This window comes from Trichomycterus rosablanca, chromosome 6 (genome assembly GCF_030014385.1).
Source record: "Trichomycterus rosablanca isolate fTriRos1 chromosome 6, fTriRos1.hap1, whole genome shotgun sequence".
Lineage (NCBI taxonomy): Eukaryota > Metazoa > Chordata > Actinopteri > Siluriformes > Trichomycteridae > Trichomycterus > Trichomycterus rosablanca.
In genome coordinates this window covers 23,901,802-23,926,168 of record NC_085993.1, presented here as the reverse complement: position 1 = coordinate 23,926,168, position 24,367 = coordinate 23,901,802, and the positions used below count along the sequence as shown (strand labels likewise).

At 37.8% G+C, this 24,367-nt stretch overlaps 1 protein-coding gene across 4 annotated transcripts in view; it reads right to left on the bottom strand.

The window, feature by feature from the left end:
* Positions 1-3,025: 3,025 nt before the first annotated feature.
* The window catches only part of rims4 (regulating synaptic membrane exocytosis 4), a 60,590-nt gene continuing 39,248 nt past the window's right edge, over positions 3,026-24,367 (bottom strand). For 3 of the 4 annotated variants that reach the window (XM_062996740.1, XM_062996738.1, XM_062996739.1), the window contains 5 exons: positions 20,091-20,229; positions 8,431-8,543; positions 5,942-6,043; positions 5,667-5,806; positions 3,026-3,244 (listed from right to left, as the gene is read on the bottom strand). In XM_062996740.1, coding sequence (XP_062852810.1) covers positions 3,026-3,244; positions 5,667-5,806; positions 5,942-6,043; positions 8,431-8,543; positions 20,091-20,229 — 713 coding nt within the window. The remainder of the gene's footprint in view (positions 3,245-5,666; positions 5,807-5,941; positions 6,044-8,430; positions 8,544-20,090; positions 20,230-24,367) is intronic. The other variant, XM_062996741.1, reaches the window with a different exon arrangement.

The following is a 24,367-nucleotide window of genomic DNA, read 5'->3' as shown; positions in this document are numbered from 1 at the left end:
AATTCCCGAAACACGTGACGTCACGAACAAGTTAACTCCGACTGTCTCTCTCTCTATATATACAGTGAGCGAACATTCGGACAGCGGACTGTGTTTTTCCGGTGTTTTCTTTATATTTTGTAAAATTTCAATTTTAAAATGTCCCCAAATAAGGTGCAGAGGAAGCACAGTGGTGAGAAAATGAAAAAATCTGACATTTGTTGTTGTATAATTACTCCTGCCAGTAGATGTCACTGTGTATCAGACAGAGGGGACAGTGAGTGAGAGAGAAGAAGGAGATCGGCTGAGTAAAGTATTCTCTCTTTCATGCGGTTACACCAACAAAATACAACACTATTGAAATAAAGAAGGAAATAATAGAGAAATATGAGAGTTGTTGTTTCTGGTAGATACATTTTAGAAAAAAGAAGTAAATTTATTATGGTGTATAGTACAGCACACGTACTGTACTGAAATGTGATGTGTTTTTATGTACAGTACTACTGTGTATTGTTGTTTATTATTGTTTATTACAGTAATGTATATTCTATAATTTAAGATGTAAGGGCAAATATACTTGTATTTATAACAAAAAAGACCATTTAAGACATTAGAGAGGTTAGGTAAGGGGTGGTTCGGGAGGTCTGGCACGGATTAATTCTGTTTACATTATTTCTTATGGGAAAAGTAGGTTTAACTAACGAACATTTTGACTTAAGAACAGCCCTTTGGAACCAATTAAATTCGTAAGTCAAGGGTCCACTGTATTTACTTTGACTTTTATTTCATTGCTGGCAGTATGAACTCAAGATATTTCATGTTTTGTCTGGTCAGCTTTATTTTATTTTTAATATAATCTATTCTTGCATTTGAGGCCTGCAACATATTTCCAAAAAAGTTATCACTTTGTAATGTTGCCGTTCCTTCTCAAAACTCTGAAAAGACATTTTGGCACCAAGCGAATACCAAGTGATGAAGTGTTTAGGTGTTATTTTGTCCCCTGCTTTCTGCAAACACATTTGAAGGTGTGCAACGGTATGGGGTTGTTGTTGTCGCATTTATAAATTCTTCACACATTCTTTCAGGCAGGCCAGATTAGTACTCTACCCTGTACAATCATCCAAGAGGGTGCCAATGTATTTGTCGGCATGCTATTGGTTCCTACCTGCTCTGAGTTACCCATTGTATGTGTTTATTCTTGTGTACCACCTCTTTCAGGAGCTCCACACAGTATCAGTGATCCGAATTCAATACAATCATTAAGATTTGCTTAGTATATGATCTGCTATTGATGTACACTCCTTTAAGACCGACTGAGATTGCTTTTTGCATCCTTGATTTTCCACTGATGATGTACCACTGCACTATTCTAAAAAAGGAAATGCAATATAAAGCAGCCAAAATGAGCTGGTTCATTTTCACTCGTGTTTATTATCAGTGCATCATCCAAAACCTGAGACCTCAGAATAAACACCTTGGATGTCTGATAAATCCATTTCAACAGCTAAAATGGCTCTGGCTAATGTAAGATCAGTCTCAAAGAAGTCATTAATTCTTAGCAACTTTTACAAAACATGGTTGTGAGCTGATAATCTAAGTCTCGTCTCAGATCTGTGCCCTATAGACTGTAGTTTGTTAAACTGTCCATTAAACCCCAGAAGAGGAGGAGGAGGCATGGGCACATTCTTGGTCTTGTTTTATTTGATGGTTTTAATGTAGATGATGTAAAATTGTAGAATCTTCACTGTCAGACAACATGCCTATCATGTTTCATTCATTCCCAACCTCAGGCTTTACAACCTCAGGCTAGGCCATCAGAACAACTCTCTAGAAAGTTTGGCCCAACTACCGCTTCTCAGTTTGCGCTTGCTTATGCTATTTTTTTCTCTTCTACTGCTTCTCACTTTATTGAATACTTACTGATATTGAATAGGATACTGAAATGTTTCTTTTCCATCCTCCTGTACAACTGTGTTTGATTGCCCCTCTTAGAGTGAGTCATCCCAGGTTTAAATCCCAATCTTGGCTGAACGATTCAATTAGGACTGTAAGAAAAGAGTGTAGGATGGCAAAGCGCAAATAGAAGAAGGATAAACTACAAGTATCATTTGAGATTTTCAGATCATGTTCGGTTAGATTCCAAGAACAGGTCAGATCCGCAAAGGCAGCAGATTCCTCAGGCCACAATGTCTGTTTAATACAATAAATTCAATACTAAATCATGAAATCTGCTGCTTTTGCGGATCTGACCTTTTGCGGATGGCCCTGTAGCAGCTGGACTTCTTCCTAGCTTTTCAACCTCTGGAACTAGGTCTTTATCTCAAATGTTGGTATTCCATCATTTGAGAAATTTGAGACTAGTCTCCATTTGCCAGTTATCCGACATTGTTTTTCACATGAAGGGTTGTACCTATATTATGGATGTTTTTTGTTGTTTGTTCTTTGTTATTTAAGGAAGTTTTTAATACAGTAGCTGATGTTTTGTCAATTATAAATACAGTGTTCCCACATGTCTTAAGCATGTCTTAAAGAAGCGCAACCTAGATATAGTGGAGCTGAGAACTACTGGCCTATATCCTTGCTAGACAACAAAATCTTTGAGACTTTATTTTATTTTATTTTTTTTCCACACTGTCCCAACTTTTTTCTGATTTGGGGTTGTATGTTAGCAGCCACTTACACACTTTTTTCTTATATTAGACAAAGCAACACTTGCTATAGATATCAGCTAAGTTGCGATTTTTCTCCTTTTTTTACAATTAAAAGTAAGCTTTTCCATCCCATCAGAAGCTGCACACACATGTTAATGACAGACAAAGAGACCACTGATAAGCAAAGGTAAACTCATTAAGAAATTCAGTCATCAGGTTTATGTCTGGTTCATAATTGTCATTTAAAATAACACACCTTCAGAACTGGTGCCATGTAGTTCTGGAGTCTCTGCATCGTTCTAGGTTCTGGAGAATTCTGGAACATCCCTATTTGCATGCAGCACTGTAAGAGCCCTTACAGAAAAAAAACTGAAAAAAAATCCTTAATTTTCTTCTTACGAGCGTTCACAACATGGTCCGACTGTGCTCTCAAGCGAGAACTGTGAAGAGTGTCGGATCAGCGGTGCCATGGTGGGATCCACCATGGAGGAGGTGGGAAAAAGCTTGTACCAGCCAATCACCATGTTGGTCAAATCCAGTTCTTCCAAAAGGATTCGGGCCACACCCATGAAGCACTTGCGGTCCATTCGACCATAGTTTCCCCAAACAATGACCTAAGAGGGGAGAGTAATATAGACATTTATTTTAAAATATGCATTACACACAATAGTTTAGAAATCAAAATGGTAAAGAAAACAGGTAGGATGTGTGTAGGAGTATATCTTTATTTAAATAATATTTTTAGCTAATTTGTTTCAATTCAACCTGAAAATTCATATGCTTTAAGTAATACTAGTTGTCAATTTGCAGCACAAGCTTGTTAGTTGAGCATTTAGATACATGTTCTACTTTAAATAAACTTTCAAACGCTCAAAATGAAGAAATGACAGGAATAACATCTGTACCTATACTGAAATTAAAAAAACTCCTAAAATGTTATAGAGAAAGGAAAGCTTAAGGGGACCAAAACTTAAAGATTTATAAAAGTATGCTTAAAATTGTAAAAAATAATAAAATAAGGATATTAGAGTCCACAAAAGAGTATAGTGTATGCAACAGAACTGTTTACTGTAATAGCAGAGTTTGGATTTTAATTTATTAATATAAATTAACTTTTTTACACATTACCTGACCTAGTTCATGTATAATACTCAATAATCTACATAAGAAATAAAGTTATTAAAAGTTCAATATTTAAATAACTGAATATTACAACATAGAGCTCTGACTTTGGTCATAGCCAGCTTCTCTCTTTCTCCTCCCCTCTTTCTCTCTCTCCCACTGTCTGGGCTTTGATACAAAAGACATTTTTAAAAGACTTATTGAGAAATTAATATTTACACTGTAAATCAGAAAAAAATGGGACAGTGTTGAAGTGTTTCCTACATTTAACATTTATTTAGTTGCAGACAATATGAAACCAAGATATGGTCAGCTTCGATTTATTTGTTAAAACTGTTACGTTACTGAACTGGCGCTGTAGTGTTTTTTGCATTGTGTCACATCTGCAGCATGTTTTGCAACCAATAGGCTAATTATTGAAAAATCACAGACCAGCACTCATTCGGGGCCTTTGTTCATGGCCCACTAGATGGTGTGTTGTTGCCGAACTGTGTTCATGTGTTAGATAGTGTTCTCAGTGGTTGCTCCCCTGGTTGTGTGTCAGGCCTGATTAGATTGGTTATTGTACATAGAATTGTGTATAACATTGTGTGTATAAAAGTAAACTGTAGGGTTTGATAGTCCTGTAAATATTAGAATTTCCCAAACCTAATCTCTAGCTCAAAACAAACAGCAAGTGCTAATCTTAATGCTAACTGCTTTTGCAGCAATTACAAAAACAAGAACTAATGACCACATGCATATTCTAATTTAGTGACTAAACCAAGATTAATGACAAGAGTAAGATCTAGAGTAAGTAACAGCCAGAACCATAGGAACAGCAATAACTAGTCCAACTTTTAAGTTGTAAATATTTGTAAATAGATTGTAACAAAAGCATAATTTTTAAACGCAACATATGATGCCACCTAGATAGAATTAAAAACACATGATGACACCTAGACAGAGTTGTTTTTGTAGGAGTTGGTTTGTTTATTAACATCCCTGTTGTTTAGCAAGACAATACCAAGTCACATTCTGCACATGTTTTAACAGAGTGGCTTCATAGTAAGAATATGTATGGTGCATTATAAAGTGCAATATACAACAACAGTCTTATGCAGTCACTTAGGGGTTTTTGACCACCTGTCTTAGGAATCTGGTGGTAGACAGCGATAGCTTCCTATTTCTGCCACATACAGTTAGTGTACTTTAAGTTACTTTAACTTTGGACTTGCAAAGTATGCTTCCATCTGTATCTTCAGAAACATTCAGTACCTTTGTCTTTGTTTGTGCAAGGCAATTATCTCATCTTTTATCTTTCTGAACAGCTATCTTGAGTATACTGTAGTTTCACAGGTTATTACCCTACCTGATGCTGTCTGTGTTCTTTTACACACTGTGTCTGTATTGTATCTTAAGTGGGGCAGCTATAGCCTAGTGGTTTAGGTGCTGGTACAGCAATCAGAAGGTTGCCGGTTCGAGCCTCATCACTGCTAGGTTGCCACTGTTGGGCCCTTGAGCGAGGCCCTTGACCCTCAAATGCTTAGATTGTATGCCGTCACAGTACTGTAAGTCGCTCTGGATAAAGAAGCGTCTGCTAAATGCTGAAAATGTAATGTAAATATTTCACTGTTATAAAGTACTTTAAGCTAAATTATCATCAAGAATCTTTAGCTGGCACATCCACGTAATTAAACGTAATGCTGCTTTCTTAACAAAAAAAAACAGGTCATGAAAATGGTTAGTGTTGGCAAAAAAAACCCTTATAACTATTGTAATGTAAAATGTTTCATAGGCTTACTCACATTGTTTTAATATTAATTTTCATTGTGTTCTACAGATATTTTTACCTCATTTGCACTAGAAAAAAACAATACAATATTAACCGTTGGACCTTTAATCTAACACATTTTAATGAGTCATTTAACATACCTGTACAACCTTTCCCTGTGGACTCTCAGAGAATACAAGGACCTGGTTGTATAGAGGATCAAGTGATTTCCGCACAGACTTTGTCTTCTTTTTGGCTACGCACACTCCGTTCTCCAGAAGGTACACTTTTATGTATGCAGCTGTAATATGAAAGATCATACGTTATTATGTAATCTTGCATATACAAATACTGCATATACAGCTTTTTTATTAAATTATTTTAGTACTTTATAAGACTGAGTGGACATCAAAATTATTTTTAAAAGGAGAGTCACCTGGAGGTCCTTTGGAGCCGGGTTTTATGATGAGTCCTCTAGCCTGCATGATCTCAACTTCTAACTGTCCATTCCTTTCCATGAGCCCAATCTCAACATCACCTATAGTGCACACGTAAACACAAACCTTCAGGCATTTAGTTGCTTTTAGAAAGCAAACTTAACTCTAGCTAAAATACTTTACTATTTTAGGGGCAGAGCTGCAAACAGTTTTAGAAAATGAACCCAGTTTTTTAGAATGCTTAACCAAGGCTTTAATTCTTAATTATTGTTCAATACTGTGAGAACCAAAACATAAAAAGGGAAAAATTGACCAAAAAGGCCCACAGTGGACAGGGAAGGAATAGAGACAGACTGAGAACTGGTTGTTAGAAATGTGTAACAAAAATTAAAAGAAGGAACTCCAGTAAAAACTGGCAGCGGCTATAAAAAGAAAAAAGAGATGGAAGAACAGCCACTCCACCAACTACACCATTTGTGTCCAGCGTGAATTTTTTGGTGGAGTCTGCAGACTCGTCCATGGTGGTTTTACCACGGCAGCACAAGGGCCAAAGCCAAAAACGCCACCCCAACAAGATCAAGTTCTCAAGAAAATTGATAAAGTAAGCCATTATATACACCAATAAGCCATAACATTAAAACCACCTCCTTGTTTCTACACTCACTGTCAATTTTATCAGCTCCACTTACCATATAGAAGTTCTACAATTACAGACTGTAGTCCATCTGTTTCTCTGCATGCTTTGTTAGCCCCCTTTTATGCTGTTCTTCAATGGTCAGGACTCTCCCAGGACCACCACAGAGTAGGTATTATTTGGGTGGTGAATCATTCTCAGCACTGCAGTGACACTGACATGGTGGTGGTGTGTTAGTGTGTGTTGTGCTGGTATGAGTGGATAAAACACAGCAGTGCTGCTGGAGTTTTTAAACACTTCACTGTCACTGCTGGACTGAGAATAGTCCACCAACCAAAAATATCCAGCCAACAGCACCCTGTGGGCAGCATCTTGTGACCACTCATGAAGGTCTAGAAGATGACCAACTTAAACAGCAGCAATAGGTGAGCGATTGTTTCTGACTTTACATCCACAAGGTGAACCAACCAGGTAGGAGTGTCTAATAGAGTGAACAGTGAGTGGACACGGTATTTAAAAACTCCAGCAGCGCTGCTGTGTCTGATCCACTCATACCAGCACAACACACACTAACACACCACCACCATGTCATTGTCACTGCAGTGCTGAGAATGATCCACCACCTAAATAATACCTACTCTGTGGTGGTCTTGTGGGGGTCCTGGCCATTGAAGAACAGGTTGAAAGCAGGCTATAAAGGTATGTGGAGAAACAGATGGACTACAGTCAGTAATTGTAGAACAACAAAGTGCTTCTATATGGTAAGTGGAGCTGATAAAATGGACAGTGAGTGTAGAAACAAGGAGGTGGTTTTAATGTTATGGCTGATCAGTGTAAGTCGATGAATGATCACAGCCTCGAAGAGAGAGTGCAGGTAACGCATAGGTAACACAGTGAGTAACACACTGTGTGTGTGTCTACATGTGTTCTTTTTTTGCTATGCTGTTACATGTTGTGGTGTGTGATGACTGTTGTTTTGTGGTTTTGACTTTTTTCAAGCTGTTTTTAATGTTTTAATGATTTTATACATACACAGATATGCAGTAATTTGTCAAATATTTTATGTGCACGTGAGTTCCTAGGGCCAGATTTACATATTCTACTGTATATCTATGTCTCATGAGGGATGCTGTTTTTTGACTGCTATATCATTCATGCTATGGTCATTCACATATTAAGCGTTTGTAGTGAAATAGTGTATCATGCAGGTAAAATATAAACAAAGCATCTGCACCAAATTTGTCTTTTCATGTTAATTGTGAAATAGATTCTTGAAGTATGGGTGCTGTAAACGATTTTGTGTAAAAGTTATTGCATTGATTCTGTCATAGTGTTTTATTGCTTTGTCCTACTAAATGATTTCACATCAATGAACATGACCTGGAATTACACAAAGGGACCTTGAGCAATGAGGTCTCACTTTGTTTAATTACCTGGTTGATTAAGTAACCGGAGGGGAAATACTTTTTAACAAGAGTTATAAACATATTGGATAATATGTGTCCTTAAAAGAAATGAAATGATGTTCTATATGTTTTTTTTTTAGTTCTAATTGTATAGTATGATGTTTAGTGACCTGTTATTATTCATTATTGTAAATATGCACTAACAGAAGCAGTCAGGAAGAGGGCAATTACTTTTTACACCACAATATATACATCTGAAAAGGTTTTTTTTTCAAGTCTCATGTTGGCTTTTAGACTACTGTGTATTTGCTATTGTCTCCTTGTTGTGTGTGTGTGTGTGTACACCACTTCTAATTACTTATACATCATATATATCAGCGATATATCAATTGGACAAAAATATCTAATACACAAATACATATAAATAGATTGTTAATGTCATACTTACCCATTGAGGTCATGGCCAGTGTCTGTCTCCCCACAAATTGTGCTGGTCCCATGCCATCCAAGAAATCACTAAACTGAGCATCAGATGCCAAACAGACGCCACTGTAGTTTAGACTTAAAGAAAAAAGAAAATGTTTCTTTATTTATTGATTTTAAATATAATGTTCCTGACATTATCATATAAATGTACACTAAAGGTTTATAAATGCTTGTACCACAAATATGTGTAAGATATACAGTAAGTAACAATAACAGGCACAGACATTTTTTCTAAGGACCGAATTTATAGAAAACACTGTAACGGATGCTTTAAGTGACTTCCAATGAAGTTATGGAAAAATTTGATCTTCTCATTTTTGAGACCCCAGTTATTCATTTATAAGTTTTAAATTACTTAAGTCCAAACAACTAAAGCAAATTAAAAGTAAAAGGGTTAAAAATTATGTTCTGTACATCTTTGTTTGTTAAACAAACATGCAGTGAACAATAAAAAATTAAAAAAATACATGAAATCCTCATGTATCCAATATGATACAAAACAAAACTCATGTATGCAAACTCTTATTTAATTTCTCCCCTATAAGATCAATTAAGCACTCCAGTTTCAAAAAATTAGAATTTTTGTGCAATGTTTTGGTGGTTTAGACTTTAAAGGGTTAAAATAAAAGCAGAAACTGAAAATTATGTAAAGAACATCAAAGGTAAGTCAGATACCTACTCATTCATGAACACTTTAGTCTTATTTAAACCTGGTCAACCTGGTTTAGTGACACTTTTTATGTTAATTATTACAACTTTAATTACATCATTCCCTACCCCACCTCAAGAAAGCTCAACTGATGTTCCATTTTGTTCCAAAGCTGTTCAGTGAGGCTGAACTCAGGGCTCTGTGTAGGACACTGGATTTTTTATAAACCAAGCTTTTCTGCATGTCCTTATACACAAACAAAAGGAAACTAGGAAAATAAATGCAGTGGCACAAATAAAAAAAAAAAACCTGCTCCTGCAAGAAAATAATTCCAATTTGCAAGATGCTTAACTAAGATACAACAATATTGTGGCTAAAAAGTCAAAACAAAAGAAAAATAAGAAAAAAAGCGGTGCCTAAAAAAAACACAAAACAACCTGAGGAGAATTCATGGTTCCATAAGTTATGAAAAGTCACCCAGTTCATATGGAAGTGAAGCAGCCCCTGACCATCACACTACTATCATCATGTTTTACTGTTGGTATGCTGTTCTTACAGGGAAATGCAGTGTTAACTTTACCCCAGATATAACGGGACCTGTGTATAACAAATTGAATGTTATTCAAAAAGACTTGGGGGGAGGGGGGGGGGGGGGGGGGTGTCAATTAAGTATCTTTGGCAAATGCGAGATAAGACTTTGTATTCATTTTGGACACCAGTGGTTTGTGCCTTGCAACTCTGCAATGGATGCCAATTTGCACAGTGTCTTTCTTATTGTACAGTAGAATCATGAACATTGAGCTTAACTGAGGCAAGTGAAGCCTGCACATCTGTATATGCTCATCTGGGTTTTTTTTATAACCCCCTAGTTCAGGGTCCACCTTTTTTTTCCATTTGCAGCACTCTCACTGAGGCTGTATGTTCTGTATGTACTTCAGCAGCATGGTTTTGTAGACAAAGTGTGTGCTCTTGACTGGCCTGCAATACAGATCTATTTCCAATTGAAGATGCATGGCGCATCATAACAAGAAGAACCAGACAACAGTGAGCATTGAAAAGTGTGCTACTGGGTCATAAAAGTTTGCACAAGAGAGATAACATGCAGTAAAGCACAAGAGCGAGAAGATGCAATGACCAGAGAAAAAGTTCCAGAGACACACAAGCCAAACTTAAGACTTCATGGCAAGATATTACAGGAACATGGAAGTCTCAGGCAAAGAGGGCCACAAACATTAAGGAGTTGCTGTGTTGGTTAGCAGAAACACTGCTACATATCTAACATTCTACAACCCAGCGAGTAGCATCAGCCAAGTTACAACAAAGACAAGAGATACAACTATCTTTACAGTGCAATGCATCGACCCCTGACAATCACCAACACACTGTTTCACCTATACAGCAACCACAGATACACTTGGAAGAGTCCGAATTACAACCCCAAATCAGAAAAAGTTGGGACAGCATGGAAAATGCAAAAAAAATAAAAATGCGTTGTTCCTCACATTTACTTTGACTTTTATTTGACTGCAGACAGTTTAAACCCAACATATTTTATGTTTTGTCTGCTCAACTTCATTTCATGTGTTAATATACCTCCATTGCATTTCAGGCCTGCAACACATTCCAAAAAAAGTTGGGATGGGGGCAATTTAGGGCTAGCAATGAGGTGAAACAACTAAATAATGATGTGATTCTAAACAGGTGAGTCTAGTTTTGACGTCTCTGGGCTCGGAGGCATCTAGGATGGACCATCACACAGTGGAAACGTGTATTGTGGTCAGATGAATCAGCATTCCAGGTTTTTTTTTTTGAAAAAAAAAAATGGATGCCAAGTGCTCCGGACCAAAGATGAAATGGATCATCCAGACTGTTATCAACAACAAGTCCAAAAGCCATGGTCTGTTTATAGTATGGGGTTTGTGTCAGTGCACTTGGCAAAGGTCATTTACACTTCTGTGATGGATCTTAGAGCAACATGTGCTGCCTTCAAGACGTCATCTTTTCTAGGGACGTCCAGCATTTTTCAACAAGACAATGCAAAACCACATGCTGCACACATCACAAAGGCATGGCTGTGGAAGAAGAGGGTACGGGTACTGGACTGGCCTGCCTGCAGTCCTGACCTGTCCCCAATAGAGAATGTGTGAGAATTTTGAAACAAAAAATGTGACAACGACGACCCCGTACTGTTGTACATCTTAAGACGTGTTTGCAGGAAGAATGAGACAAAATAAAAGCTGAAACACTAAATCACTTGGTATTCTCGGTGCCCAAACGTCTTTTAAGTGTGGTGAAAAGAAATGGCAACATTACAAAGTGGTAAATGCTTTACTGTCCCAACTTTTTTTGGAATGTGTTGCAGGCCTGAAATGCAGGAATGGATGTTTATTAATAAATGAAGTGAAGTTGAGCAGATAAAACATGAAATATCTCAGGTTCATCCTGTCTGCAATCAAATAAAAGTTGAAGTAAATGTAAGGAACTCTGTTTTTTTTTTTTATTTGCATTTTCCATGCTGTCCCAACTTTTTATGATTTGGGGTTTTAAGAGACAAGAACTCTAGATGACTACATCCTGATCAGTCAGCAGTGGAAAGTGTTTGTTAATAATGCATGCACATGCCTCAGTGCAGATTGTGACTCTGATCACAATTTTGTAATATTGGCGATAAAGCTTAGATTTAAAAGGAAGCAAATTAGGACGTCACTGCTGTTGAACCTTTAAAGACTCATAAAGTACCTGTTTAAGCAGCAATTCCAAGTAGAGGTTACCAACAGATTTGAATAACTAAAGAGACTTGAGAAGCCACACACACCAGATGGACTGTAGCAACAGATGAAGGATGTCATGCTGAAAGCTGCAAATGAAAGAGAACAGAAGAACTGCAACAAATGCAAGAATTGAATTTGCAGTAACACTTTTAGGTAGAAAAAAAGAAGCATAAATCAAAAACAAAGTCTCCAGATGAACACAGAATACTTTGATGTGAAGTGCACGAGATGCTCAGAAGAGATTAACAAGCAGATTTTGATTCATTATGCACTGAGCTGGAAGAAAGCAAAGACAGGTAGGAAAAGATCTGTGTTCCAGATAGTGAATAAGCTCACCAAACCACTCCAGCCTCGAACTACAGCCATTAGGGACAAAATAGAAAGAACCAAAGAAGGTGCATCAAAGATGGAAAGAATTCTACAGTGGTGAAGAGAAGAATATACAAATTGATGTTCAAAGAAATAGAACTGAGACCTTTGAAGGAGGAGAACAAGTGTGCCATGCCAGAACTGGCTAAGGAAAAGGCACCTGGTTCCGAAATAGCAGTTAAACTGTTGCTTAGGTTTGGTGGACATATGATTCTGAACAGGTTGTGTATTGTCTGCTTTAAAGTGTGATAAATTGAAACAACCAGTCTTCATTCTACTGCCTAAGAAATGTGGCTTAATCCAAAGCAACTATGCACTGGTCTCACATGATAACAAGATGCTGCTGCAAGTAATCCTAAAATCAATGCAAACAAAGCTTGGAGAGGAGATTGCCAAAAAACAAGATGGATTTAGACCAAATAGAGGCATGTAGGATTAGATCCCAAACCTCTGAAACATCAAGGAGAAAGGAAGAGAAAGGTACCAGGTACTATATTTATGTTGGATTGGCTTTACAAAGACATTTGACCTCGTACAGCATGACCAATTATGCTTGAAATAGATTTCCCCCACATTAGCATGGTCCAGAGTAAGAAAGAGGGTCTGACAAGGATGTAACATCTCACCATGTCTCTTTAACATCCTTGGATAACAAGTTATAAAAAAAAAACCTACAAGGATTTGCCAGAGGATTCAGGATTGTTAAAAAGACCATTAGCAATCTCGGGTATGCTGATGGCATTAAATTATTAGTCACATCACCAGAACAATTACAGGAGCTGATGTGTTATATCAAGAAGGCTGCAAAGAAATATAACATGCTAATAAATGCAGCAACAATGAGAGTGATGATGAACACTGAAGAAGTACTGAAGATTATGGTGGGAGGTAAAGGAGCACCTTAGTAGAGTATCAAATACTACAAAATGTGCTGCTGAAGTCAAGAATAAAAGTGGACATGACAGTGACAGTCAAATTGACAAGGATATGAAAAACTGGCCAGTAAGCATCATTACCAAGCTACAATTGATGCCTGAAAGCCTTGGTCTGGTCAGTAGCCACATATAGATGTAAAGCCTAGACACTGAAGAAAGGAAAACAGACACATTCAGGCTTTTAAGAACAAGTGCATCAGAAAACTGCTGAAAATCACATGGAGGAAGATTATGACCACTGAGTAAGTTCACAAGATTGCCAGAGCAGAAAAGGAGCTACTTAACCACATTATGTCCCACAAGTTACCTTACTTTGGGCATGTAATAAGGTTCCCCACACAACATCGAAGGCAGTGTTATGGCAAGAATTGTGGAGGACTCAGGAAATAAGGAAGACCAAGAATAAGCTGGATTGACATCACAACATGGATTGAATGATCAGGGACTATTCTGCAACAAGCGACATAAGACAGAGGGCATTGGAGAAAGCTAACCCACCTGTGCAGCCAACCATCACAAAGCAATGGCAGTGTAACAACATTACAACATTGTTAGTTTCCTTTTCACTACAGTATTGTTCTACATTGGTCAAACATCCTGCACTTGGATTCATTTTCATTATCGCAGGTGCAGGACTTTTTGGTGATTTAGATATACAGTACATAGTAAATTAAATAGATTATTACATCTGAAAACAATATATGTTTATCATTTTATTCTGTATTTTTCAGTTAGTCATATAATCATTTCACTTGACTGCTTTAATTAACTTCTCACCCTTATATATTCCTGCATTTCTTCATAGCCCACAACTGGAAAAGTTCTTTAAAAAAAGTTATAGCAAAGAACTGAGAAGGTATCACAATATGACAGGCTACTCTGGCCATCTGTGACAACCCAGCACTCTTAAAAAGATAGGGAACCCTAAAAAGAGCTGGGAATAGCAAAGTGGACCACCACACCATAGACTGGCGCAGCCCGTGTCTAGTGTGGTTTCATAATGTGGGGTTTGCTTTTAATAGCTTGGTACCAGACCATGCCCGGCATCACGGTTCCAGAGCAAAACAGGTTTGCCAACAGAGGATCAGGTGAATCTGTGCGGGTGAAACTGCAAAACGGCATCAATTCTTCTACATACAATCTTAGTAAGACTCAATGATGTTAAGATCAGGGCTCTGTAGGGGCCATATCATGACTTCCGGGAATGAACTTGTTCTTCTTTACACTGTAGATATTTCTTAATGACATTGGTTGTATGTTTGGTGTTGTTGTCCTGCTGCAGAATAAATTTGGAGCCAATCGGACACCTCCCTGATGGTATTGCATTATAGATAAGTATCTGCCTGAATTGCTCAGCATCCTAAACAAATCCCCAACTTCATTTGCTAAAATGCAGTGTCAAACTTGCAAGGAACCTCCACCATGCTTGACTGTTTGCTCTTCACAAACAAACTGCCTTCTGTTACAGCCAAATATTTAAAATTTTGACTCATTACTCCAGAGCACCTGCTGCCATTTTTCTGCACCCCAGTTCCTATGTTTCAGTGCATACTTCAGTTGCTTTGCTTCGTTGCTTCGATGAAGACCACTTTTGGCCAGACTTCTAGGAACAGTAAATGATGTACCTGGGTCCCACTGGTTTCTGTCAGTTTTGAGCTGATGGCACTGCTGTACATCGTCTTATTTCAAAGGGAAGTAAGCATAATGTGTCTTTCATCTGCTGCACTAAGTTTCTTTGGCCAACTACTGCATCTACGGTCCTTAACATTGCCCAGTTTCTTTGTGCTTCTTCAAAGGAGCTTGAACAGCACATCTGCTTTGAAATCTTTGCCTGGGAGAGACCTTGCTGATGCAGTATAACTACCTTGTGTCTTGTTGCTGTGCTCAGTCTTGCCATGGTGTTTAACCTGTGACATGACACTGCCTTCCACAACCTCACATTTGTAGCAGAGTTTGGCTGTTCCTCAGAGAGTTTTAAACCTCCTACACAGCTGTTTCTGTTATTAACTCTTCTGGTTTTTGAAAGCAACCTGACCAAACTTCTATACATATACATGTGTAATATTTAATTAATAGTAATAATTTTCTCTGCATTTACAATTAGTGCTGTTAGCTCAATGGGCCCACCTGCCATATAGCTCAGCAAGGGGCCACAGTTTACAGTGTCATGCCCACTTGCCATGCAACTACCGACTGGCAAGGTGTGCATGGAGGCAAAGATGACTGACAGTGTTGGTTCTTTTAACCAGTCTCTGTGCATCATTGAGCATACAATTGCTTCAGGTGGGCCCCTGAGCAAGGCTCTTTACCCTCAATTGTATTCAGTCACAATTGTGAGATGCTTTGAATAAAAGCCTCTGGTAATTGTCGGAAATGAAAATAGCCGCTGCTAGTTTCTACTAAGTACCTTCTCGTTATTTAGTTTTTTTTTATTAACCTGGGTTGTCACATGCCAATGGCCCGAGTAGCTGGCACATTTGTGACCACCATTTTTCAATTTGTTTTCATCCCTTTCCTCTACACTTGCTCCACCTTATGCTGTTTATTTGCATTTCATCACAATATTGTTGTGTCTTGGTTAACAGTCCTGCACTCTTGGTTTATCTTTTAGGTATCTTTTATCTAGGTACAGGGTTTTGACTGGCACCTCCACAACGATTTATGTATTGATACTATATTTATAATGGTAGCTAAGTAAAATATATTACACTGATTTGTCTCACAGATCGTGACAAGCCCGCACAATTAACCTAATTTTCCTAAATTTCCCTTTAATTTATATAAATGGCTGTCAATGGCTGTATAAGGGACAAACTTTTATTCTTATAAAATATGTTGTCTGTGAAGAAATTTGCACAGAGTTTGAGGAAGAAATTTTACACCAGCCACAGCTTACTGTTCACAGATGTACCTTTTACTTTCTGAATCAACTCAGTTCATTGTTCTTCCTTTTTGTCCCCCCCTTTAAACAAAAAAGAGCTTTAAATCACTGTCAAGAATAAAATTAGCTCCAGTTAATAGGGTTTCTAAATTATGAACAGATTTATTTTAGAAACATGTACAGTGTATCACAAAAGTGAGTACACCCCTCACATTTCTGCAGATATTTAAGTATATCTTTTCATGGGACAACACTGACAAAATGACACTTTGACACAATGAAAAGTAGTCTGTGTGCAGCTTATATAACAGTGTAAATTTATTCTTCCCTCAAAATAACTCAATATACAGCCATTAATGTCTAAACCACCAGCAACAAAAGTGAGTACACCCCTTAGTGAAAGTTCCTGAAGTGTCAATATTTTGTGTGGCCACCATTATTTCCCAGAACTGCCTTAACTCTCCTGGGCATGGAGTTTACCAGAGCTTCACAGGTTGCCACTGGAATGCTTTTCCACTCCTCCATGATGACATCACGGAGCTGGCGGATATTCGAGACTTTGCGCTCCTCCACCTTCCGCTTGAGGATGCCCCAAAGATGTTCTATTGGGTTTAGGTCTGGAGACATGCTTGGCCAGTCCATCACCTTTACCCTCAGCCTCTTCAATAAAGCAGTGGTCGTCTTAGAGGTGTGTTTGGGGTCATTATCATGCTGAAACACTGCCCTGCAACCCAGTTTCCGGAGGGAGGGGATCATGCTCTGCTTCAGTATTTCACAGTACATATTGGAGTTCATGTGTCCCTCAATGAAATGTAACTCCCCAACACCTGCTGCACTCATGCAGCCCCAGACCATGGCATTTCCACCACCATGCTTGACTGTAGGCATGACACACTTATCTTTGTACTCCTCACCTGATTGCCGCCACACATGCTTGAGACCATCTGAACCAAACAAATTAATCTTGGTCTCATCAGACCATAGGACATGGTTCCAGTAATCCATGTCCTTTGTTGACATGTCTTCAGCAAACTGTTTGCGGGCTTTCTTGTGTAGAGACTTCAGAAGAGGCTTCCTTCTGGGGTGACAGCCATGCAGACCAATTTGATGTAGTGTGCGGCGTATGGTCTGAGCACTGACAGGCTGACCCCCCACCTTTTCAATCTCTGCAGCAATGCTGACAGCACTCCTGCGCCTATCTTTCAAAGACAGCAGTTGGTTGTGACGCTGAGCATGTGCACTCAGCTTCTTTGGACGACCAACGCGAGGTCTGTTCTGAGTGGACCCTGCTCTTTTAAAACGCTGGATGATCTTGGCCACTGTGCTGCAGCTCAGTTTCAGGGTGTTGGCAATCTTCTTGTAGCCTTGGCCATCTTCATGTAGCGCAACAATTCGTCTTTTAAGATCCTCAGAGAGTTCTTTGCCATGAGGTGCCATGTTGGAACTTTCAGTGACCAGTATGAGAGAGTGTGAGAGCTGTACTACTAAATTGAACACACCTGCTCCCTATGCACACCTGAGACCTAGTAACACTAACAAATCACATGACATTTTGGAGGGAAAATGACAAGCAGTGCTCAATTTGGACATTTAGGGGTGTAGTCTCTTAGGGGTGTACTCACTTTTGTTGCCGGTGGTTTAGACATTAATGGCTGTATATTGAGTTATTTTGAGGGAAGAATAAATTTACACTGTTATATAAGCTGCACACAGACTACTTTTCATTGTGTCAAAGTGTAATTTTGTCAGTGTTGTCCCATGAAAAGATATACTTAAATATCTGCAGAAATGTGAGGGGTGTACTCACTTTTGTGATACACTGTATGTAGCAAAATATTAGCAGCTTAAAGATTATACCAAGTAATTTGAGATGAGTTATCTTTTAAAAATACAAAATGTGCATTTACAGACTCAAATGAATGGCTGATTTTACAAAACATAATGCATTTTAAAAAAGGGAAAAAGGAAAACAGGAAACGTTATAAAATTAAACTAAACTTCAATGATATTAAATATTGTTTTACTATGTTAGTTATACAATAGTTTAGTATGAGTTAGTAGTACTATAAGTATTTATTTGGTATTTTTATAAAAAAAAATATTTTAGAATTAAACAGGATTACAACATGTCTATGTCTTTATCTAATTTATAAAATACCATCTCTGAATATTACGAACAGGCAAATTAGAAACACCTTCATTTCCTCCTGCCATTTCATACAAGCAGACCATTCACCATTTTAGAAGTATTCCAAACAGCTGAGCAAGTTTATCAGACAGAGGAACTGTAAAAGAGAAACTGTGATATATAGAAGGACTCTCACCTATAGTGAATTGTCTCTAACGAGACACAGATAACAGTCAAGTAAAAGAAAGCAAAACACATGAATTATTTATGCCTCTGTGTCAGCCAAAAAGGCAACGCAGGGCAGGACAGGACTCCCAATGTGTGTAACAAAATGGAACTGACAACAACATTTAGGAACACCAACACAGGTTTGAGGATCAATAAATGTGAATACAGATACTAATCATAAGAAAAACCCACCACCGAGAACAGACCTATAACCGTGAAATATAAAAAATGCTAACTGATGCTAATGCTAACAAACAATGGAATAACAAAACTATGGTGACCGCATACAAGAAACTATAATAAAGATATTCCTGGAAACAGAAATGACTATGAGACTAATATTACCAAGATCACAAACAAGAGTATTCACAGTTTACTTAGACATAGAATCACGGGCCGAGCAAAAACACTATAAATGATGTAATGCTGTGTAATGGGCTGAGCGCAATATAAGAATACTAGAGAATGGTTACAGGAGTTTAGTATTCTGGTATATAGCTGAGGGGGAAGGGGAGGGCAGTCAGGTGTTGTGAATAATGATTGGGAATTGTGATTTTGTGGCTCACTGCTGAACTCATTTAGCAGCTAAGCCATATTACAGCCTGCCCCAGTCTCAGATTAAAGCCTCCACTTTTCCTTCCCATTATTATTCTTTAATGATGTGCATGTTCTATGTAATTGGTTACATTAGAAGAACACTCCAGCCTCTGAACACTCAGAAACCACAGATGAAGGCTGACACTACATTCTAAGTCAAGGAGCCTATGAATGAACAGTATAAAAACCACTAAGCCACACATGTTTAGGTGTAGCACTGTTGGTTATTTGACAATAACACTTTATTTATTCTGTGCGGACAGAGGGATGATTGGAAGATGATAAGGTGGTTAAGATTTTACCAGACATACGTCATAGGCTGTTCTGTCTGTTGACCACAGTCTTAACTTGCATAGGTGTCTCTTCAGTTATTAGTCAAGAATAAATTCTATAAATTATATTAATATTAATATTTTAAGTATATCATGATTTTATGCAGATACCAGGCTAAACAACTGGAAGTTTTTGGGATTGTTTCATAACTGTTCTTGCATTTCAGATATCATAAATATTTGAATATTGTTTAATGATGTGTAGAAAATTATATTTTGTAGTACTTTATAATTAAGGCATCATAATAAATATACACATGATTAACATACATAATTGTATACATTTTTGTGAATTCCATTGGGAGCACATTAATCAGTACATTAAAGAGTAATGGACTTAAATAATACATTTCCTCTGTTCTTTAGTACCAGTCTATACATTGATCTTAATTTGTTCTAATACTACATAGACATTATATCTGTTTAGTAGAACACAGTACCACAGCTAACAGTTTTATATAACAAATTGATAAAGTATAACGTAAGAATTATTAGGTCAATAGACATATGTTTTTTTCCACTTCAGAATTATAAAGATATCAGTACTGGAAGATATCAATGATTGAAAGCATAACTTGTAAGCAGCTAAAAGCTTAGATGTGGCACACAGACAAAGTCCAGCAGTCATAAGATCTGAAGTTAGCTTTTGCAAATATTTTATGGGGCATACTGTACATCTGATGGTCAGGGTTTCATGTAAAAATGGGCTATGAGAAGTGTAGGAATACTTACTTGCCCTCTGAACCATAGCTGTTCATACTGTCCTCTATAGATTCATGACTGGCCTGGCGAACTGTGCGACTGGGCATCTCAACAGCTAATCCTGTCTCTGTGCTCCTCTGGATGCCCTTCAGTCTCCGTCCCTCTGTCTCTGAAACCGGAAGAGGGAGAGAGTGCATGTAATCATAAAGTATTATTAAATTGTTTATATTTCTTAGTAATAAAATATAAATATTCAAAGTACAAAAATGAAATAATTATATTGAGGCAGATATCAGTTTTAAATTAGCAGCATTCATTTGCATTGTGTGTGTGTGCAAAGTGGACTGACACCTGAGTCTGGACCTGAGCGCCATTATACACCTTTGAAAGAAACTGATAAGACTTCTCATACAGCATCAGTGCCTGACCTCACAAATCCTCTTTTGATTAAAATGGCACATAATTCCTAGAAAGAGACCCACTTGACTGAAATGGGGGGCTGGAATCCGCCTTACCGCAGAGAGTACAGGTTGGATCCCCACAGACCAGCAAGAAAATAACCCAATTTTCAAATATCTTCCAAATCATTACAATCAAATTAACAAAAGAAAGACAACAACCCACAATGGAAAACGTGGACAGAAGAAGGTGCAAAAATATGAAGTAAATGTCACCATATGACGACTACTCCAGCCGTCCACAACAAGACCAGGAAAACAGAAAAAACAGCGAAAAAACAGCGAACTATTCAAACCTACTACAACAATTTCCGCTCCCCTGTGCATAACTATGGATTTATGGGTGAATCCAGCTCAGGAAAAGGAACATCACATCGCCTCTGGGGCAATTGGCTATCCCAGGTCGGTTCCGTTGTGAGACACCAGGGCAAGTTTCCAGAAATCAATCGCGTGTGTGTGTATATATATATAAGAACTGTGCAAATCTTTTGTCAGGTGTGGAAAAATGCCGCAAAATAAGAATGCTTTTAAAAATAAAAGTGTTTATAGTTTATTTTATAATAAACTAACTAACTAAACTAATTGAAGGTAAACTAAGGTAGAATTCTAGGGTGAAACAGAAATATTAAGGCATTAATTTATGTTAATTCATTTTTACATAATGTTTTAGTGATTAAAAATACTGTATTTAGCACATATATTTGGCCTCACTTTATTGTGATCCTGCAATTTGGTTCAGAATTACTTTGCTGGTGAGTTTGTTCCACAAGTAATTTTGGACCCTAATGCAAGATGGGACAAAGAGAGAATGTGTGTTTATACACTGCCTGACCAAAAAAAAAGTTCACCACCTGGATTTAACTAAGCAAATAGGTAAGAGCCTCCCATTGGAGGGTGATTATGTTTCAGCTGGCAACAAGTTATTTAACCCTAACTGATGCAGTGAGTAGCTTCTCATTTGTTAAACAACCATGTTGAAAGACACATCCTGTGGTCGTGCTGAAACGACTAAAATCGGGTTAAGAACCGTCATTCAAGAACGCATTATTAAAAAGTGGAAGGACAGTGGGGAAACATCATCTTTGAGGAAGGAATGTGGTCGGAAAAAAATCTTGAATGATCGTGATCTGTGATCACTTAAACGTTTGGTGAAATCAAATGGTAGAAAAACTACAGTAGAACTCAGGAATATGTTTAATAGTGAAAGTAAGAGCATTTCCACACGCACAATGCAAAGGGAACTCAAGGGATTGGGACTAAACAGCTGTGTAGCCTTAAGAAAACCACTTGTCAGTGAGGCTAACTGGCAAAAACGGCTTTAATTTGCTAGGGAGCATAAAGATTGGACTCTGGAGCAATAGAAGAAGGTCATGTGGTCTGATGAGTCCAGATTTACCCTGTTCCAGAGTGATGGGCGCATCAGGGTAAGAAGAGAGGCGGCTGAAGTGATGCACCCATCATGCCTAGTGCCTACCGTACAAGCCTGTGGGGGCAGTGCTATGATCTGGGGTTGCTGCAGTTGGTCAGGTCTAGGTTCAGCAATGTTATGTGCCCAAAGAATGAGGTCAGCCTGAATATACCTGAATATACTGAACGACCAGGTTATTCCATCAATGGATTTTTTCTTCCCTGATGGCACGGGCATATTCCAAGATGACAATGCCAGGATTCATCGGGCTCAAATTGTGAAAGAGTGGTTCAGGGAGCACGAGACATCATTTTCACACATGGATTGGCCACCACAGAGTCCAGACCTGAACCCCATTGAGAATCTTTGGTATGTGCTGGAGAAGACTTTGTGCAGTGGTCCAAATCTCCCATCATCAATACAGGATCTTGGGGAAAAATTAATGCAACTCTGGACAGAAATAAATGTTGTGACATTGCAGAATTGCTTGTGGAAACGATGCCACAGCGAATGCGTGCCGTAATCAAAGCTAAAGGTGGTCCAATTAAATATTTTGGCCAGCAGTGTATCTAAGCATTAAAAAATAGTAAAAGAACATCACCCACTAGGCGGGACAAGATATCAGACTGTAGCGTTTGTAAATTAGACTACAGTGTGAATGTAACAGTGGCCTGGCCCATTGTTCAATACACAAAAAGGGAGAGAGTGTCGACTACATTACACACTGTGTAATAACTGAGCACTGCACGGAGGTTCGGGTTTTCTTAAATACCTTCAGATTCAGGTACTTAGTGTTAGTAATGATTAGGGCTGCAGCTCCTGGGATTTGTAATTTATGTGGAAAAACAATGGATCAATTTCTGTTTTCTGCCACGCAAGGAACCAGGTGAAGGTAACATCAGCATTTTGCTGTAAAAGGAGTTTGGCCCAAAATTGCTTTAATTGAGCCACACTGGAGGATGCATGAACCGTCTGTTAAGGGTTCTGTCACAGCATGATAATTATGGTCAAATCAAGATTACTCCACTGCAAAACTTTAAAATTATTTCTAAACCATTCCGAGATAGACTTGCTCTTAATCTTTGAGATGGTTGTCTTTATATTTGATGACTGATGGTAGAAAGCTGAATTTGAGGTCCAATCAATGGTAGTACACCAAGGCCTCAAAGCAGCTAGCATGTCCACACTATTACACTACCATATTAACATATTTAACAGTTGCTATGACGTCTTTATATGTGAATGCCAGATGTAACAAGTTTAATTTTAAACTTAAGTTCACAGAACATTCTTTCAAAAGGATCAGAAATCAACACAGTGTTTTGGCCAATGTGAGATTTTTGTCTATATTTTATTCATGGTTACCGGTGGTAATATTTGCCCATTTTCTTTGTAATAATGGAGTCATATGAGCTGGCCCTTTTCAAAGAAAGTGACTTCTGCCATTACTTCAATAACAGTTTGGGGTTTTCTAGTATTATTCACTACAATTGCTATTTATTTAAGCTCTATGACTTTCACTGTGGTTCACTTAAATCCGTAGCCCCAATAATGGCTTTTTAACTTTTTATTATTAACTTTGTTCTCTTTTTCTTTTGATCACAGCATAACGTGCTGCCTGTAGAGACATTTTAACCTATCTTTTAATAAATGTGTTTTATTTAAGCAGTTTAGATTCAACCAAATCAGCGTGGCTCAGTTGGTAGCACTGTTGCCTCACAGCAAGAAGGTCCTGGGTTTGATCCCCAGGTGGGGTGGTCCGGTTCCTTCTGTGTGGAGTTTGCATGTTCTCCCCATGTCTGCATGGTTTCCTCTGGGAGCTCCGGTTTCCTCTTACAGACATGCAAGTAAGGTGAATTGGAGATGCAAAATTGTCCATGACTGTGTTTGACTTTAAACTTGTGAACTGATGAACCTTGGGTAACGAGTAACTACCGCTTCTGTCATGAATGTAGCCAAAGAGTGTAAAACATGACGTTAAAATTCTATCAGGAACCAGAAAACACTTCTTCGTGGCACTGTAAATGATTATTGTATTACATTAAATACATATTTAGTCATAATTAATATAAAATATTTTATTTTAAATGTATCTGTTTAAATACAAATAATAATGCTTTTTAAAAAGAAAAGTATACCATTTTTCTGTTATTTATAAACATAAATGTTCACAAAGCCATTAAAGCATTTAAAATTGTTTAATGGTATGAATAGAATTACATTTTAACAGTGCAGTATTATTAAGGCATCATAAATAATTACTTAGCGTATATTCTTTTTGTAAATTCCACTGTGTGCAACATAAATCAGGTAAAGCCACAGTCAGTAGCAGGAACAGCTGCTAAATGTTGAATATGATCAAGTTATCTTGCAAAATGTTCTGAGCAGAGCCTAGAGCTAAAATGGAAAGTTTTGTAAAACAAGTTTGATATGAATACCAA